The sequence below is a fragment of the Vombatus ursinus genome, unplaced genomic scaffold (assembly GCF_900497805.2).
Source record: "Vombatus ursinus unplaced genomic scaffold, bare-nosed wombat genome assembly UNPS02009062.1, whole genome shotgun sequence".
Taxonomy (NCBI): domain Eukaryota; kingdom Metazoa; phylum Chordata; class Mammalia; order Diprotodontia; family Vombatidae; genus Vombatus; species Vombatus ursinus.
The window spans coordinates 6,181,512-6,200,763 of NW_020948840.1; the positions used below are offsets into that span (position 1 = coordinate 6,181,512).

Genomic DNA, 19,252 nt, shown 5'->3' on the forward strand with positions numbered 1-19,252 from the left:
TGTGTGTGTGTGTGTGTGTGTGTGTGTGTGTGTGTGTGTGTGTGACATGACCCATTATGTCACATGACCACTCTATGAGATCCTGCACAGCATATTATGATGTGGAGGCACTGTGCTCTAGCAAAAAGAACTCTGGATTTTGAGCTAGAGGATCAGGGCTGGAATCCTGGTTCTGTCACTTACTAAGCTGTGTGACCTTGCACAAGTTTCACTTAATCATCCTGGGCCTTAATTCCTCATCAATAAAATAAGGGGGGGTTGGACATGACCTTTAGGATCTTTTCCAGCTCTAAATCTCTGATCCTATGGTCCTTGTGGATTTCCAATACCAAAAACAGATACAAATGAAAAATTGCTCCATAACGTTGTCTTTAAAATTAGGGATATTCTTCATTCTCATTTTCCTTTTTTCTCATATGACAGGTAGAAAAGACACAATACAGAACTGGCAACCAATCAAATCAATGAAATGACAAGTTTATAATACACCTCTTAAATGCCAAACACCTAAGAACACTGAAGAATGGGGTCCCTGCCTTCAAGAAGTTACAATATAACTAAGAGAAACTGGAGATCAGGCTGGTATGCACTTCGAAGTGGTGGGGGTTAGGAGGGTTGAGTAGGTTTCTGAATGACTACAGAGAACAGAACCTTTCATCATTTCCTATAGCACCAGCAATCTATGGGCACATTTTTCTTTGAGAATCAATAACTACATAAATTTTGCATAAGTTTAAGTAGGGAAAGACAGAAAAATGACCATCACAGGGTCAACAACTAGCAAGAGCCTGAGGTCATTTTCAGTCTTTAAAACTGATTTTACTTAGGAAGAATCTTTGCGGGTTTTTTTTTTCCTTTGCACTTCTGAATAACATAGAACATACGTTATAGTGGAAAACACCTTGGACAGGGAATCAGGAAACCAGGGTTCAATTCCTGGCTATGCCACTTATGTGTTGAGCAAATTACTTCCCTTTTCTGGGCCTCACTTTTCTCCTCTGTAAAATAAAGGGAGGGGAGAGGGGTGTTATGTCTTAAGGTCCTGTCCAGTTTCTAAGAATTTATGATTCTATCAAGTGCCTAACTTCCCTTAAAGTTCAAATCACCTTCCTTCTCTGTTGCTAGGCAACCCAAGGCAGCCAGTACTGCAAACAAAGGGAGAAATTAGACTTGCCGATACTGCTATTGATTTTTGCTGCAGTCTCTGGTGCTAATTCCCAACCTGGCCTCAGCTGAGGCCTGTGGACTTGATCAAACTAAATCACCAAAGCTCTCAGGAAGCAGTTTGGGGCAATGTTCCACAGCACAATGTGGATGGTGCCTTTTTCCTGCCCTAGGGCTAGATTTCCATTCCTACTCCACATTCCAGCTATCTCATCTCCTGTCAATTCCTGCCTGGATCCAGACAGCAGTCATGCCTCACACATGGAAGGTCTGTGAAGACAACTAACATGTGACCTTCTAAAGGAGCCAGGACTGCCAGAATTTCTCCCTGTCATGAATCTTCCAAGGTCACAAACCTAAAGTCCGCATACAACTTTTCAATAAGATAAGTGGGTATTTGGACAGCACAAAGAACACAAACTTCCAGCTTTCTAAATGTGTTAGATCAGAGGATTTATAAGTAGAATGGGCCTTTTAGATCACCTGATCCAACTCTGTCATTTTATAGATGGGAAAACTGAAACCCAAACATGTCTGACACAAGTGAATGGCAGGGCCAGGATTTGAAACCACATCTTTTGAAATCTAAATCCAATGCTCCTTCCACTGCCTCATCTATCAGGTCAAATGGGCAAAAGAAAAAGGAGCACCAGAGATTGGGCCTCTGGAATATGCAGATTAGTAACATCTATTTCTCCAAACTTTACTCCAGGGAAGACTTTGGAGAAGGGCAGGTGGGGCATGATAAGGTATGAATGTGCTCTGGCCAGGAGAAGCCTAGATAGTCCCAGATATCCCTCCTAAGCACTGCAGCATACAACTTGTCTGGGGAGCCCTGGCTCAGTGTGCTGCATATGGTTCGTCAAGGCCATGGTGAAGAGGTAAGAGCTGAGTTTCTTGGTGAGCAGGCCCAGAGGCCCATCTAAGGACATACATGGGCTGCTACTGGCTTCCTGATACCAGTTTGCTAAGGGTTCAGTGCAATTCACCCACTTGAGGAGAGGCACATTTCAAAGTCTAAAATGGCCCAGAAAGACATGACTACAGCATTACAGTAAAGTACTAGAAAATCATAAAGAACAAGACTATAAGATCATAGTAAAGTATGAGAAATTATTACCTCACTCTAGAAACCAGTATCAATTAAATCTAGGTTCTATTTATGGATCAGTTAAAACCCTTTCACTGTCTGCTTCTCCCAGAAAGAAAAAGCATTTCTTTCCACTGCTTTGATTGTGACTGAACCACTGCTATCATCCTTGCCATTTCTTTCCCTGCCCTCCTCGACACCTCAATTTCCCTTAAGAAGGTACAAGAACAGGAAAAGACTAATCTACATGCATCAACTAGAATCTTTGGAGGCTTCAGATAGATCCAAGAAGAAATCAAGGGGACTCGAGTGTGTTCCAATGCAAATGGGGAAAATTCTGCCCACGAGGAAGCAAATAAACCAGAATGAAATACATTTTTATACTGATCACCAGGGAGTCCCCAATGCTCACCAAGGCCTAAGGGAGATACAGTGTATACTTACCACAATAATGTTTTCATGCTCTTGAGTGGTCAAGTTGGTATTCTAAAGGAATGAATAAGGGGAAAAAAAGATTAGAAAACTTTGCATTTATCACTCATAAGTACATAGATATATGAAAAAGAGAATGAAGGAGGCTTAGAAGGAAGCTGAAGATTTGAGGTTTAGAGTCTGTTGTTATTGTCCAGTTGTTTTTCATTCGTGTCTGACTCTTCGTGACCCTATTTGGATTTTTCTTGGCAAAGATACTGGAGTGGTTGGCCATCTTCTTCTCCAGCTCAACTGAGGCAAACAGAGTTTTACTTTGCTTTAAACCAACAGTTTCTGTTTTGCCTGGCTCTCCTACAGTTCCAGGGACACATGACTGGAGGAGAAAACTCTCTTTGGAGTGATACTATAGAATTCCATATTTCTGCCTTCATTCAGGAACATTTACAAAGAGGACAGGTTTTTTTTTTAATTCATACTTCTTACTTAAATTATTTTAAGGATATATGATTTCATCAGTGTGATTATAACTACAAGGCTCACAAGAAGGCATTCCCTCTACATCTTAATATATGGTCTTCGAGAGTCACTGTGGCTAAACAATTTATCTCACCCTATGACCAACCTGGCAACAAGTCTCTGGAAAATAAGCTAAGCTGGTCTTTGGACCATGGATACATGGTCCATCATCATACATATACTTGAAGCCTTTCCAGTTTGGTACATCCTGCCAGAATTTGAACTCTACCAGCACAGCCTTTGAGAACCATGGAGTTATCTTCCCATCATGATTTGAGAACCTAGTATTTACCTTCCCACCATGATCAGGCATCATAGTAGGACTTTAATTGATACTAAGACCTAAATTGGTTTCCAAGATATTCAAAGAAGTGATAGTTATTTCTTTCAAGTTAAAAACAAAACAAAAGGGTAAAAAAAAAAAACCCTAACTACCCCCCCCCCAACACTTGTTTACATCTCACAAGCATAGAAGGTCTTTGATATCAGAATCTGGCAGTCACTTTGAAGACAGAACTCCATCAGCACTTTCCTTTTTTTTTTTCCATCAGCACTTTCATACAACTACTTTCTGTAAAGTAGATTAGAATTGGCTTTAGACCTTTGCTGACTTTAAAAATAATGAATAAAATGCTTACTGCAAAGAGTTTTTGGGTAATGTACTTAGACAGTCATTCTACAAAGTGGAACTACATCCATTAAACAGCACTGAACAAGTTCTTAAGCAGAGCTGTCAGGTGATATATATTCAAGTGGATTCTCCCTTTTTGGTTCTGTAGGGAAAAGGCACCAGAAGGCTGGATTCTTCCAACTAGATGAGCCCACTAGTAGGTTTTACTCTAACTGGCAACCAAAGAACCTAGAATCAGGGTGACAGGGTAAGGGAAGAGGAAGTTTCACAGGTAGGCACTTGTCTTCCCTTCTGAAGGCAAGGAAGTCAAGAGCACTCCTATCTCTACCACCAACTTTTCCAGGAAAGAAGATAGGGCAGGGAGAGGGAAGTGGAAGGATGATACCAAAACCACTAGAAAACTGATCTTTGCCTTTGTGAATTTTTTGTCATTATACTATATGCCTATTGTGAGAAAGAGCTGATGCAATAATTCAATTTAATTCAACGAGTATTCATGAAGTTTGCCATGTTCTGGGCACTCTGCTAGGTTTTAGGCAAAACTAAAGGCAAAAACTAAAAATTCTCTGCCTTCAAGAGGCTTATATAAGACATATGCATTTACAAAAGTTTAAAGGAAAAAATAAAATTCATGAGTTAATTTCTCCTTATGATCCAAGTAAGAGGACTGTCCATGAACCCCTAAGAAGTTCCTCCTGTACTACAGGTGTCAGCAGGGACCAATAAGTTCACTCAGTGTTTGACTTTTACAGATCCTGCCACGGAACCAGTTCACCAGGAGTCTTGTATGGAAACCTATCTGATGGGGGCACATATCCTCAACTTATATAACTCATGAATTGTCTCCTTTTGAGGACATTAACAGCCTGGGCTTGACATTTCTAATACTGACATCATGAGCCAATGTCTCTAGAATGAGTCAAATAAAGCTCAGTTCTCTAGTTTGTCTGGGGTTAGAGCACATTACCATGATTCTCAGAGGCCCTGACCAGCTAAACCTGATGAACCCACATTGTCTTCACTGAGGCCATAGAAACTCAACCACAGACATGCTCATATCGCAGAACAAAGTCAAACCTGGTTTGCTGCTGGTGAATCCTGCTCCCAAAAAGGAAGTGTCAGCACTATACTCTGCTAGCAGAATCTGCCCCCCATGCCTGTGCTGTTCAAAGGACGGTATTTAATTAGCAGGCCTGCATTCTGAGCTTCTCTACTGTGCTAGGAAGTTTTGATGTGAATAGAGTCATCCCCATTCATTCCACATGAAACATTCCCATTCTTTACAACTGAATCTGTTCATTCATTCCTCTGTTGTGGGTAGCACCACCTTTGTTCCCATCAGTACCAGTAGGTTAGAAAGCATCAGTAAAATGTCTCCTAAATTCTTTGCAGTCAAAAATGTCTTGTGCCAAAGAGCTTTCATTTTTAGGTTTTAAAATGTACTTTACTATCTGCTCTATTACGAAAAACTCCTGAACCTCCAGCCCCCTAAGGACTGGTCACCACAGGGAATTGGCATTCTCTCTTCAACAAGGAAGCAGGAGATGCTAAGTTGCATAAAGTTGTTTCACTTATTCAAAAATGCTCCTCTCTCATGTCACAAATTTTTGCCTCTTTCTCTTTGTCTCTCTTTTCCCTTCCTTTCTCCTTCTTCTCTGTGACAGGTTTGGTAATGGCTTACATACTGTGCAGCCTATTCATGTTAGAAGGAGTGCCAAAGGGGTAAAATGAAATAATATCTTACCAAGTCTGGAGGAGGTAAAAAGATGGGGTTTTCTGGATGTCTGTCTGTTTTGCATGAACACATATAGGATGTCTCCCTCCTGTTAGCTAGTAGAATCAGAAGCAACTACTTCACTGTAGTTTATCAAAGGGCCATAGTTACAAACATTTCTTGCCTGATATTCAAAACTCCTGCTGTGCTCCTCATCTGTGTGCAAGCCCTCACCATCTTTCTGACCTTCACACTGTCAGATTCTGCCCTGTAGTCCTCTCCCTGCCTTGCCTGCCCTTCTTCTGAGAAGGCCTCACCGTGCCTGACTTGACTCCCATTCAGGGAAAAAAGACCCTTCCCACCCGGGAGGTGGGTACTATGCTTTGAATGAGCTGTGAATTGTTTGGTCAGTTCAGGCAGGCATGAAGAGACCAGGTATAGAAGCAGAAAATCACAGAGTATGGCAAGGAAATCCAACAGTGGGAAAGTTGGTTTAACAATCAGGAGAAAGGGTGAGCTATGGTGTGGGGATGTTAGAAGGGCAGACGAAGTAAGGTACCAGGCAATCAGGACAGCCTCAGGAGAGCCCTTCAGATAGAATATAGGGACATGACTCTGGTCAACAATGGATTTAGTTTAAATTCTAGGACCCTCAGCAAATACTTGATAAAGGCCTACCAAAGCCCAGTGCTACATAAATACGGAGGCTGAGTCCAATTTATCATCCAAAACAGAACTCACTACTTTTGACCCCAAACATTCCCCAATGTTGTCAAGGACACTACCATTCTCCCAGGCACCCAGGTTCACAACCTTGATGTCATCCTAGACTTAGTACTCATATATCCAACCCATTGTCAAATCTTGTCGTTTCTACTTTCATATCTCTAGTATATATCTTCTTTTTTCTGCTTATACAGCTATCACATTAATTCAGGCTCCCATTACTTCTCTCCTGGACTATTACAATAGCCTTCTAATTGATTTCCCTATCTCAACTCTCTCTTCACTCCAATCCATCCTCTGCTTAGCTGCCAAAGTGATTTTTCTAAAGCATAGTTTTGCCTATTCCCTGCCTTTTGACTCAATAAATCTCGCAGGCTCCATATTACCTTCAGAATCCCCTCTACATGCTCCAAGATCCCACCACATTGGCCTATTTGCTGTTCCTCACATACAACATTTCAGAGCCTTCATTTCATAGCCATATGTTTGTCCTGGTGGTTCCCCCAGGCATGGAATTCTCTCTCCTCACTTTCATCTTTTAGCTTCTCTGGACTCCTTATGAAGACATAACTTCAATACCACCTTCAGTAGACCTTTCCCAGTTTTGCCCCGACCCTACCCTAGCTCCAATTGCTAGCATATTCCCTCTAAGATTACTTTCTGTCAGTATGTACCCAGTTATTTACATGATATCTCCCCTACTCTGAGCTCCTTGAGGGCAGGCATGGTTTTGCCTTCTTTGTATTCCCAGTATTTAGCACTATGCCTGGCATGTAGTAAATGCTGAATAAATGCCTGTGATTTACTGACTGGCAAAGATCAGGAGACAGCAAAAGCTACGTGCTGCCAGAGGCAGGTACAAGTAAGAGATTTAGAGCAGAAATTACTGGAGGGAAGTGTAACCTGTAGCCACCAGGCACTTACTAAAGCTAGAATCATTGAGGGCTACAAGCCAGTGGCTGGGGCAGGTTATACATAGCATACACAACATGCACCCCCCCCCTCCCACCCGCCCCACCCCCTGCCAACAGAGACATACACACACACACACACACACACACACACACACACACACACACACACGCACCCCTGCAGGGCCTAATGTAAAACAAGGTTGTTTCCATCTCTACCAATGAAGTTAAATGGTGTCACAGGGCAGGTGATAGGGAGAGAACTCTGTTACAATCCTCACATTTCTATGAACATTGATGTTCAGCTAAAAATTCTCCAGCCACTACCACCCTAGCCCAGCACAGCCTCCCAGACAAAGGCCGACATATATTCCTAGCTCTGGCTGTAGTCTTTTCGCCTCTTTTCCTTTACCCCCTACACTAAACAAGTACCTTCTAGACAGTATGTATCTACACAATCTGTCAGGCCATCCTAGGGCAGCGATAGCAATGAAATGACGTAAAGAGCCTCTAAGCTCAAGCTGATCATAAAAGCAAGGTCTTCAGGCTCCTTGCGTGCTTCCTCCTTGACATTGAGTAGACCCAGGTAAATAAAAGACTAGCTTGGGCTGCAACATACAATCTAATCAATGGGGAAAAAAAAAAGGAAAGGATCCCATTGATAGATTTCAGGAGGCTGCTAAAACTTGAATAGAGAAAAAAAAAAGATTACATCTTTTACATCTTTATTTTTACTAATTAACTGAAATTTAGCATGTTTTCCAATTATGAATCTAGATAACAAAATTATTCTGAGAATAGGTCCACCAGAGGCTTCACCAGACTGCTAAAGGGGCCTAAGATTAAAAAAAATTTTTTTTTCTTTAAACTCCTACTTCTCTGGACAACATGACCTTTTGCAATTTGTTACCAACAATGAGTCCAGCTTGATTTTTACTTCTTGTCCACTGTTTGGGCAAAGAGATAAAACTCACCAGAGGGTAAAAGAAGAAAAACATCCACATTTTCGATATTTTTATGAGGTTAAAAGCAAAGCCTCACCTCAGAGAGCAGTTTGGAGACTATCTCCAGTGGAGCCTGGTGGATGGAGTCATCCTGCAGTGGGGATGTCAGGGCCATGTCTACCAGGGTCCGGATCTCCTTCAAGACGACTTCCCAGCGGCTTGGATTGCTCAGGACTTTCTTATACTTGTAAATCTTTTTCTGTTTGGGGGGGGAAAAGATATATGTGATGTAGCAGACTGGAAAATGATCACAGAATCAGAGAAACAGCTGTAATGAATTTACTTTAGTGACCATCTAGTTTATCCCCCTCATTTTACAAATGAGGAAATACAGCCCAAGGAGGAAGCGAAGTGATTTGCAGGGATGATCCATGGTGGAGCCAAGACTAAAACCCTAGCTCCCAGGCCAGTGTTCTTTGCACTAAATAACAATGCTTCCAGTTATTTTTTAATAGTGATATTCTTTGTAGTGAAATTTAGCTCTTTATAGAAATTTCACCTCTGAAATTATAATTATTTAAATTTATTAGGAGAGAAGACATGCATGGACAAAGAAGAGTTTTTACCTTGGGTTTATAAGGTAGCACTTCCCCTTATCCCCATTTCAACTTCATCCTCATGGAGAATAATCTCAGTAAAATGTTCTGCATGGGGTTATGACATCTTAAAAAATGAACCGCTGCACTAGTCTAGAACACTAGATCAAAACAGTCACACAAGCACTTCTGGAGTACAGGGCATATACTGTCACCACCACCTGATGCACAAAACAGGAAAAGCCTCACCTTCTTTTAGCTGTTGAACTGTCCTCATCCAATGAAGCAAAACCAGATTGTGGGGCAATGGCTTGGTACTCTGTGGCCTCTATGCCACACTATCCCCTATTAGTCTCCACGTTCCTCCAAGCCTGACTTCACAAAAACTGACCCCGTGGAAAACTACTGGGTAATCCAGGGACCAACTCCTTCCTCCTTCAGAGCTAGATCTTCCATACACGCCAGCAGAGTTTGCTCTGGAGACAGGGAAGCAATTCGAACTTTTCTAACTCCTTCATTATGCATTTTGCTCCTTGGGGGAAACCTAATTTTAGCGTCTTAACACTAACAGCCAACTGGAGTGACAAGTTACAATCCTCAAGCCAGACCTGCATTACAGAGCATGTGCTGCATATCCTCCTCCTGAATTTACTGTATCCAGAAGAAATACTTAGCACTCTCAGGTGTTGCCAGTACAGTTAGGTTACCTAATCCAGGAATTGACATGTGATCTGATTTTAAAAAAAATGCAGTGAATAGGGTAAACAGAGTCACAGGATCTCAGAGCTGAAACAGACCTCAGAGGCCACCTAGTTCAACCTATATCTGAGGGCTAAATAGAGTAAATCTGATCATTCTTTTCCACTTAACAGTGCTTCAAATATTGAAGAATTCAAATTTTTTTTGGCTTGCTTGATTTTGTACCCCCAGCACTTAGCACAGTGCCTGGCATATAGAAGGTGTTTCAAAAATATTTGTTGACTGTGTAGGATCACATCATGCCCCACATGACTCTTTTCTTCTAACCACCAAACTTCCAAAAGGGGGAAAGGAGTCATTTGTATTGAATCTAGTTACTTGAGTGATGAGAAATATCCTCAATCAGACTCCCTTGGATGTATCTGCATATCCAGGGGAGGATTGAACCTCACCTTCCACCTCACCATAGGAAGGAGACCTTTTTGGCAGGTACCAAATCCCAAATGAAGCCTATCAAGATACCACCCACTCACTGTGGGTCCCTCCCCTCAACCAGCACACACTAAGGCTGACACGGCAATCTGGACCTACTGCCTTTGATCCTTCTTCAGAGACTCAGCCTTGCTGCATCTAGAGCTTGGGGAAAACAACTGCACATACTGGCAGACACCTGAGCACATCCATCTAATTTGTACACATGCCGTCTTCCCCTTTTCCTTGTCACAAATTTGCCCTCCCTGTGTACAACAGGAAAGGAAGGGAGGTAGAGGGATGACAGAAAATCAAGCTGTCCATGAAGTGTTCAAGCTGAACATCAGTGTTCATAGAAATGTGAGGATTCTAACAGAGTTCTCTCCCTATCACCTGTCCTGTGACACCATTTAACTTCAGAAATGCTTTTCTGGGGGCTCTGGGATCCCTTCCCCGATCACTTACAGTGTTCTTATAATCAAAAATGGTGTATATATCCATATCAAACTCATTTACAGCTTTGCATAAGTATTTGAGTAAAGGTGAGCATTGATGAATGTGTGTGAGTCTGTATGACTGCATCTAAGTCTGTGTATACACACATATTTCTAAGCATGCATCCTCTCTCCCCAGCCCTGCCATGTCTTACGGAGATAAGAAAATTGCACCAATTCAAATGAATTTTCATTTCATTATATATATGAATCAAGGGTTCAATCCATTTCAAATCATTTCAAGACTACGCTACTCTGCACCTTTCGGGCATATTCTGGGCTTTACTTTTTCTCTAAACTTCTCTTCCTAACAACTCCAGAATCACCTATGTTCTCTCTTCTAGAGGAAGAAGGCACTCAATGAAGAACCACAAAGCCCTCACTTATGGCTCAATCCCACTTTACAGTTAGCACAGACTGGCAGTGACAGGAGGATCTAGTTCACTCCCCTCATTCTACAGACAGTTGAGGAAATTGAAGCCCAAAGAGTTAACTTGCCCAAAGTCACACAGATAATCTATGACAAATCAAGGAACTGAACCAGGTCCTATGATGCTCAAGCCACCAAATGTTCCTTTTGAATCTTATGAATTATAGACAGTACATTTCAGTGGGAGGCTGAAGCTCCTTAAAGGCAGACTGTTTCAATTTTGTCTTTGCAACCCCCGAGTCTAGCACATTTTCTGGCACACAGTTGTTGAATAAGTGTTTACTGATTTGATTGTGCCCCTTCCCTTCCTCCCACCCCTTCACCCTAAAGTGAACTCAGAGCAGAAAACCAGAGGAACAATGAATCATAGAAAAGATGACAAGAAAGAGGCATTGAATGTCAATTCTGATCTCAAGTCTGCAGCCTAGCAATTCATGTGCCCATTGGTGTGGTCGTGCTCTTGCATCACAGACCACAAAGCATAGCACAGAAGCAATCTAACCATCTCTCTCATTTGATAGTGGGAAAAAAGCAACGTTTGGCCAGGAACCAGGCTGTTTCACAAAAGATGTCCCCAGTATGAAAACAAAAGTTCTTGAGGCTAAACATGATTATGAAGGTAAAAAATCTTACATAGGGTGTCAGCCCCACCAGAGAGACGGGAGTTGGAATCACTCTCTTGATGCTAATCTGCCACTACTGTACTGAAATTCATGCAGCACAGTAGAGATGGGAATCAGCCACAGATGACCCTCCTGAGAAGTCTGTTCTTTTATTCCTGGAAAGGGGGAAAGGTGTTGGGGGAAGGCACTGTTGTGCTTCCAGAAGTACCGTAAGAAGTACTGCAACTTCTCAACATAGAAGGCTGCGCTCTGATGTCTACCCAGACTTTGAGGGCTGTGTCATCAGAATACTATCACAGGTCAATTCCCCTAAAGTTTTTCTAAACTTTCCATTTAAAATCACTCACTCACTCATTCATTCATTCATTCATACATGAGAATGCAACAATAGAAAATGTCATTGGATCATAAATTAAGAATTAAAGGGGTCTTAGAAGCCATCTAGTACAACTCCCTCATTTTTTGGATGAGGAACTTGAGGCCAGGAGGGGTAGTGAAGCTATTTGTCTAAGGTCAATAAATGAAAAGAAGCAAGACTTGAACTGAGTTTTCTGACTCCCAATGTGATGTTCTTTCCATTGTTACATACTGCCTCTATCACCCACTTTGTCAAGCACCTAGCCCAGTTTGAGTTTTAGGTAGGACCTGTTTTAAAGCAAAATTGACATATGAAAATTTAGAAAACTTAGGCCATGATAAATTACTTCCCATACAAAAGACTCCTTTTAAAAAGTTTTTACTTCAGGATTTCTTTAAGCAGTATATTTGGAGTGTATAAATTAAAAGTTACTTATTTTACAAAAAATGGTTCATACAGATTTCAGGAACATACCTATTCCCACTGTTTCCCAGCTGACAGTGATTCCTTCCTCATCGGATCTCATAGCATTTTACGCTCTTTGCTGTTTACTACCTGTGTCACATCGAACAAGTCACTTTATCCCTAGGAGCCTCAGCTTCGTCATGAATAAAATGTGGGGATTGGACCAGATAGTTTTAAGGTACCTCCCAGCTTTAAATCCTAGGATCCTATTACCATGAACTTATTCCATTCAAGTTGGTATTCCAGTTATTTGTGTCCGTGTCTCATCTCCCTCTGTTAAAAGCTCTTTAAGAGCAGGGCCTATCCTTTACTTATCTTTGTCTAGCCATTAGTTCCTACCCCAGTGTTCTGCACAGAGTAAGGCTTAATAAATATTTGCCAAATGAATGAATAATTAATTCATGGATATATCCTGGCATTATTGGTGGCCACAAAAGGCTCACTCAGTCTACAATGGGGAATGTATATAAGCTATGGAATTAGGATAATAATACTTGCATTTCCTATCTCTCAAGGTTGTTTCGAAGAAAGCACTCTGTAAACCTTAAAGAGCTATAGAAATGTGAAATTTGTTAGAATTTGCTGAAATACAGAAATTGTTATTATTTTAATATTTAAATAATAGCCCCTATTACTGTGAAAATGCACCTCTGATTCATATCAACCCAGTGAAAAATCAGATTGAGAAAGTGAGTCAGGAAGGATACATGGCAGGGTTTCCACAACGGATGACAAACCCCTTTATTCTTTAGTATAGGCTAGGGACTCTATCCTTTCTATCCCGATATCAGGAGAAATGCTAGGTTTACTGGCCTATGGAAAAGCTCTCAAGAAGCAGGAGCTGGGCTGCTCCAGATATATATTATAAGGGTGACCGAGGAAGAGAAGATGGATGTGTCCTTGATCAGCTAAAGACACTGGGGAAAGGTGGTGTCAGTTTGCTCCTAAGGGGAATTAATCACATTTGGTCAGGGTGACAGGGTTGCAGGTAATGCTTGATCAGCCAGTCATGCTCTGAGCCTTTACTGATTTAACAAGGAGGAAATTCTAGGGAGATGACTCCCCTTATCCACCCTCAACCAACCCACCCAGAGTAAGCAGCAGCTGGAGGATGGAAATGAGTAGTACACTTCATACCCACAGGTGGATGACAGACATATAATCTTCAAATATGCTGCATGAAGAAACAAATGGGACTAAAGAAAGCAAAGGCAGAGCAGCTGCCTAAGATAGTCCAGGCAGCCACAAAGGAAGTCTGTTGTGGTAACCAAATACTTTTGAAAGTATTGAGGGATCAATAGCCAAGATATATGAAAGCAGAAAAAGATATCAAATTCTTGGGGGGCTATGGAGATGTAGAATTTGTTATGACCAAAAGAAAAAAAGAGGCAAATCTGAAAATATTAGTAAGTACAGATCCTATATCTAGTTTCCCCTCTCTACAAGATCTTCTTATCAAAGCTTTTACAAATTATATTTTACAGAAGACCAAATCCTTAGAGTCAAAAAGTTGTCTCAAAAGTAAATAGAATATAAAATCCCACTGTATTTATTTCTTGATTATAAAAAATTATTTGATTTTATAGAGTAAAATGCCACCTTAAAGTCTCTCCTCCAACAAGATATCTCCCTTGCTTATGTTAAAATAAAATAAGAATCCTAAAAGATACAACAATGATAATTGTTTGACAGCTTTCTGATGATTTAAATACATATTATTCAAAAAGGCTCGACCTGACTATCCACATGGGAAAAACCAAGTGGATAACAAATGCCTGTTGTCCTAAAACTATGCTTTGGAGTAGAGAATTGTTCTGTCAGAAAATAAATCTTAGACAGATACTGTGGATGGACAATGAACTGGGTCCAGACTTAAATATAAGAGCAACCTGGGGTGCCTTTGGGAAATTATGCAGTGCTTTTAATGACTCCAAGCTTCTCCCTGAAAGACCCAACCTTTAATGTTAATATTCTTCTGGAAATACTGCATAACTATAAGTCATGGAATACCATAGTTATTAAAGAATTAAAGTTGCAAGGGCAGCTAGGTGGTGTAGTGGATAAAGCTACGGCCTTGGAGTCAGGAGGACCTGAGTTCAAATCCAGCCTCAGACACATGACACTTACTAGCTGTGTGACCCTGAGCAAGTCACTTAACCTGGACTGTCTCACCAAAAAGCAGAAAAAAAAAAGAATTAAAGTTTTAGTATACTCAAAAGGCATAGGAGAGGTGCAAATAGGTGTAAGTAGAGTACTAACAGGGTACCAAGGAAGGACTGTCAGAGAAGCAAAAGAAGAATTTCAACAAGAAAATGACTGAACATATGAGAGAGAAAAAAAGGTCAGTCATATAGCTAAGGCACAGAAAAAAAGATGGACAGTTCAACTGTTGCACTGGTCTCCATATGATATCAAGGGAACAGAAGAAAGGCCAGCTGAAAAGAGGGAATTCATGGACAAGAATTATGGAGGATGAGAGAAGGCTTGGATGAGTTGTGGACTAGATGGGAGAGTATCCATATCGATGACTTTGTCAATCTTTGCAAATGGAAACATTTATCAGTGCTAGTGTTAACAGGTATAGAGAGATGATAAGTTCTCTAAGGAAAAGAACTATGTCATAATATATCTATACTTAGTGTAAGTACACCTGATAAAAAGGGAGCACTCACAAAGGGCTTTAAGGTTGAGAAAGTGCTTTTCCCACAACTCTGAGAGATTTACTATTATTCTGATTTTGCAATGAGGAAGCAACTGAGGCTCAGAGAATTCAAATGACTTCCCCAGGCTCACAAAGCTAATAAGTGCTAAAGTCGGGATTAGAATCCTGGTGTCTTTTTATCTCAAGCCCAGCACGCTTTCCATTATGACACACATCAATTTTGGTTGAGTGAATTAAAAAACAAAAAAGAAGTCTGAAACACAGTTCTGGACCACAAAGGTACTTATAATCTATTTGGAAGGACAATGAGGGAACAAGACAGAACGTAATAAAGAATTAATGTGGATGGAAGAGAGAATTAAGGATTGGGGTATACAAAGCCATTAACTTTAAGGTGCAGAAAGGGAGTACAAAAAGAGTTAGAGAAGAGGGAAGTAACTAATAGTGGGATAAAGAGAGAAGAAATTGCTTTTTCAGTGGTCTAACACAGAATGCACCAGAGGGTGGGAGTCCAACTAGCAAGCTGTTACAGTGCTTCAAGTGAAAGGCGATATAGACTTAAGGAGTGTGGTGGAAAGAGAGTTGGGGATCTGGAATTATATAGGACCTTTTTTCATGTGCTAATTGTATGTCCTGTCTTTGGGCCTTGGTTTCACATACCAAAAAATGAGGGGATTGGGCTAGATAATCTTTGAGGTTCTTTCTATCTCTAATTTTATGATGATATGATCTCAATGAAAAGTAATGGCAGCCAAGATGGAGAGAAAGGAATGACACAAGAAATGTCACAAGGGAGGAATACACAGGATTTGCCTTTCTTGGAGTAAAATGCACCTTTTATATAAACCAATGATAAAATGGCTAGGCAAGGTGGAGGGGTGAGGGGAATAGACTAAAGTGGTGACAATGGAAATGAAAGATAAAGGGAGTGATAGAAGAGAAATACGAAGAAGGAAAAGGAACAAGACTTGATGCTTAATTATAAACCTGGCATGAAAGAGCAAGGAATTCAAGAAAACCACAAATTTCAATCCAGATAATTAGGAAGGGATGATGCCCGTTACAGAAACAGAAAAGTCAGGAAGGTTTGTTTTGGGAGGGGAGGAAATGGAAATGAAAGGAAAGGAGGAGGAGAAGAAAAAGAAAATTAGATAAGTAGCAAGCTTTTCCACTGTATCACAATGCCTACCAGTGTATTTGGCCTAAGAAGTGAACTCCAGAATCCTATATCCCAGTCTAGCTGCTTATTCTACTTATATAACCTACATCATGGGTGCTTATACCATGTTTGGTTTTGGGCATGACTCACTGCAAAACTAGCATGGCTGGGCTCCTCTTGTGCCAAGCCCTAGACATGAGGTCCTTTGACTCTTTAATTCCTTTTTGGCTGCTAGGAATAAGCATCCTTACTGGCCACACCAGTCTTGTGGTGGCTTTTTGCTGGCTTGTATGTGGTTGCTTTGTACTGTTCTTATTTATCTTGACAAAAAGTAGCCAGATGTGATTGTGGGCATCAGGGAAGAAGCCTCCAGACAAATATGTCAAACCACTCTCTGGTCTGGTTTCCATAAAGGCAAGGGGGAGGATGATGGACTAGTCTATCCTCACTGTGAGTCAGTGCTACTCTCCCTCTTACTCAACTTGCTCCGTTGATGGGCCACTGCAATGGGATGAGGCAGATGTGGCCAAGCCTTATTTCTTCATTCAGCAATTCTTAAATATCTGCTATGTGTGATGTTTTATGTTATGAGTGAAGAAATGTAAAAACAAATGAGACATAGTCCTTACCTCCAAAGAGTTTGCAGTCTAATGAAGTGATAATTATGCCATTTTATTTCATTCAATAAACACTTTTGATTTTTTTCTCCCAATGATCTGTGATATCAATGTGAACACCATACAATTAACGTAGGCTAAAGTCTTCTACGCCATAGTAAAAGATTTTGTAAGTAGCCCCCCCTCCCCCAAATTACCTCTCCTGGTCAGTATCTCCAGTCATTCTATCCAGTCTCCAGACATATGCCTAAATGGACATCTTTTTTAGTTTGGTTAAGTCAGGGAGAGGTTGAATTATACTGACCAAGCCTCTGAGACCACAGAGTCACCTTATGACCATAAAGGGGCATCAATTAATCAGTCAACCTATAAACAAGCATTTATTAAGCCCCCTACTATGTCCAGGCACTATGCTAACCACTTTACAAATATTATCTCATTTTACATAAACATGAAATAGTCCCTGCTCTCAAGCCTACATTTTACTGGGGCCAAAGTATAACATGGATAAAGACAAATATGACATAAATTAGACTAAGATAAATGCATAAGACGAGGACAAATAAATTATTATAGATCCAGGTGAGGCAGAGACAATTCCAGCTAGTGGAGGAAAAAGGAAAGCTTGAAAAAGGACATAACACAGAAGGAGGATGTATAGGATTTCAAAAGGCTGAAATGAGGAGCTTGGGCATTCCAGGCAAAGGAAACAGAGTGAATAAAGATGCAGAAGTAGAAGAATATGGGACATATTCAGAGGAAGGACACTCACCCAGTAATCAAGAGTATATGATAGGGGCAGCTAGGTGGCACAGTGGATAGAGCACCGGCCCTGAAGTCAGGAGGACCTGAGTTCAAATCTGGCCTCAGACCAAACACTTGACACTTACTAGCTATATGACCCTGGACAAATCACTTAACCCCTACTGCCTTAAAAAAAAAAAAGAGTATATATAGAGAATATATAGAGAGAATAATGTGACTTGGCCTTCATTTTTCCTTAGTGGGAGATGGGAAGAATAAACAGAGGAAAGATGGAAAAGCAGGACTATGTCTCCATTTCTTCATTTCTAAAATCTGATCACTTAAATCATTCTGGCATTTCCCTCTCCACTTACTGTGTATAGAGAAAACTCCTGGACTGTTAGGGAAGGAGGTTACCTGGGTAACACCTGGCTATCTCTCTGGGAACCACTCATACAGCAGAGAGTGTTTCAGAAGATCTGGATGGTTCTTAAATGAAGAAAAGGGGAGCATCTCAAACTTTTCATGACATATTTAGTCACCAAGAACAGGGCTAACACCATGAGAGAGGGCTGGCACATCCTATTGATAAAATTTTCCCAATCACCTGAGTGATGCTCCTAGGGTTGGTTAGTCAAATAATTTTCTCCCCTGCCCCCATTCATGTCATTAAAAAAAGAAAAACCTGCATAAAGCATCATGAGAGCTAATGCAGGTGATCTACAATTTTGATTCGGTCCAATTCATAAAAGGTTTTTAGAGCACCTACTACTGTGTACAGATCTCTGAGACAGTAAGTGAGAAAGGACAGAACATGGTCCCTTTCCCCATAAAGTCTACAACTCACTAATTTGATTGGCTTTTTTTCCTCCCATTGAAATTCATGGGAGGGGAAGCTCTCAAATTCTCCCTTTGTCCCTGTGCCCCAGAACTGGAGAGGATCAACAACATAAAATCACAGCCTCAGATCTGAAAAGGACTTCAAAGGCCATCTTCATCTACCCTATATCTGCCCAAGAATCCTTTAAAGACTCCAGTGAGAGAGAACTCACTGTCTCCCAAAGCCTCCTATATTCCTCTGCTGCACAGCTCTCATTAAGAAGTTTTTCCTTGCACCAAACCTAAATTTGCCTCTTTGCAACTTCTACTCATTGTGCCTAGCTCTGCCCTTTAGGGTCAAACTGAGAAAAAAAGCTAATTTCTCTTCTATGTGATAGACCCTCAAAGACTTGTGAATAGTTATATCCCCCTTGTTTTTTCTGCTTTCGGCTAATCCTAAATTCCTTTAAATGATCCTTAGAAAGCATCATGATCTCAAGTCCTTTTGCCACCCTGGCTGCCCTCTTTAGACATTATCCAGCTTATCAAAGTCCTTTAAAAAAATGTGGAATCCATCCTTTAATTGTGTGTCCAATATCTGCACAAATATTGGGTGCGTTGGTGGAAAAATGTTATCCAGGTTTATATGTGGATAGTAATGTGTCTTATTCATGCACTTGCTAAAGTGAATGCCTCTATTGTGATGTAAGAAATGATGAAGAGGATGGTTTCACAAACTGGGGAAGACCTATATGAACTGATGCAAAGTGAAGTGAGCAGAACCAGGAAAACAATCTTCACAGTAACCAGTAATATTGTAAGGATAATCAACTGTGAAAGACTTAGTAACTTTGATCAATACAATGATCCACCACAACTCCAAAAGACTCATGATATAAAATTCTATCCACCTCTGGATAGGCAACTGATGGACTCAAGAGTACAGACTGAAGTGTATTTTTTCCTTTCTTTATTTTTCTGACTTTT

General features: G+C 40.8%; 1 protein-coding gene across 3 annotated transcripts in view; it reads right to left on the reverse strand.

Moving 5' to 3' along the window:
- CMIP (c-Maf inducing protein) overlaps positions 1–19,252 on the reverse strand; it is a 268,371-nt gene that overhangs the window by 53,026 nt on the left and 196,093 nt on the right. For all 3 annotated transcript variants that reach the window (XM_027850397.1, XM_027850398.1, XM_027850399.1), the window contains exons 4-5: positions 8,226–8,387; positions 2,699–2,740 (exon numbers count right to left, since the gene is read on the reverse strand). In XM_027850397.1, coding sequence (XP_027706198.1) covers positions 2,699–2,740; positions 8,226–8,387 — 204 coding nt within the window. The remainder of the gene's footprint in view (positions 1–2,698; positions 2,741–8,225; positions 8,388–19,252) is intronic.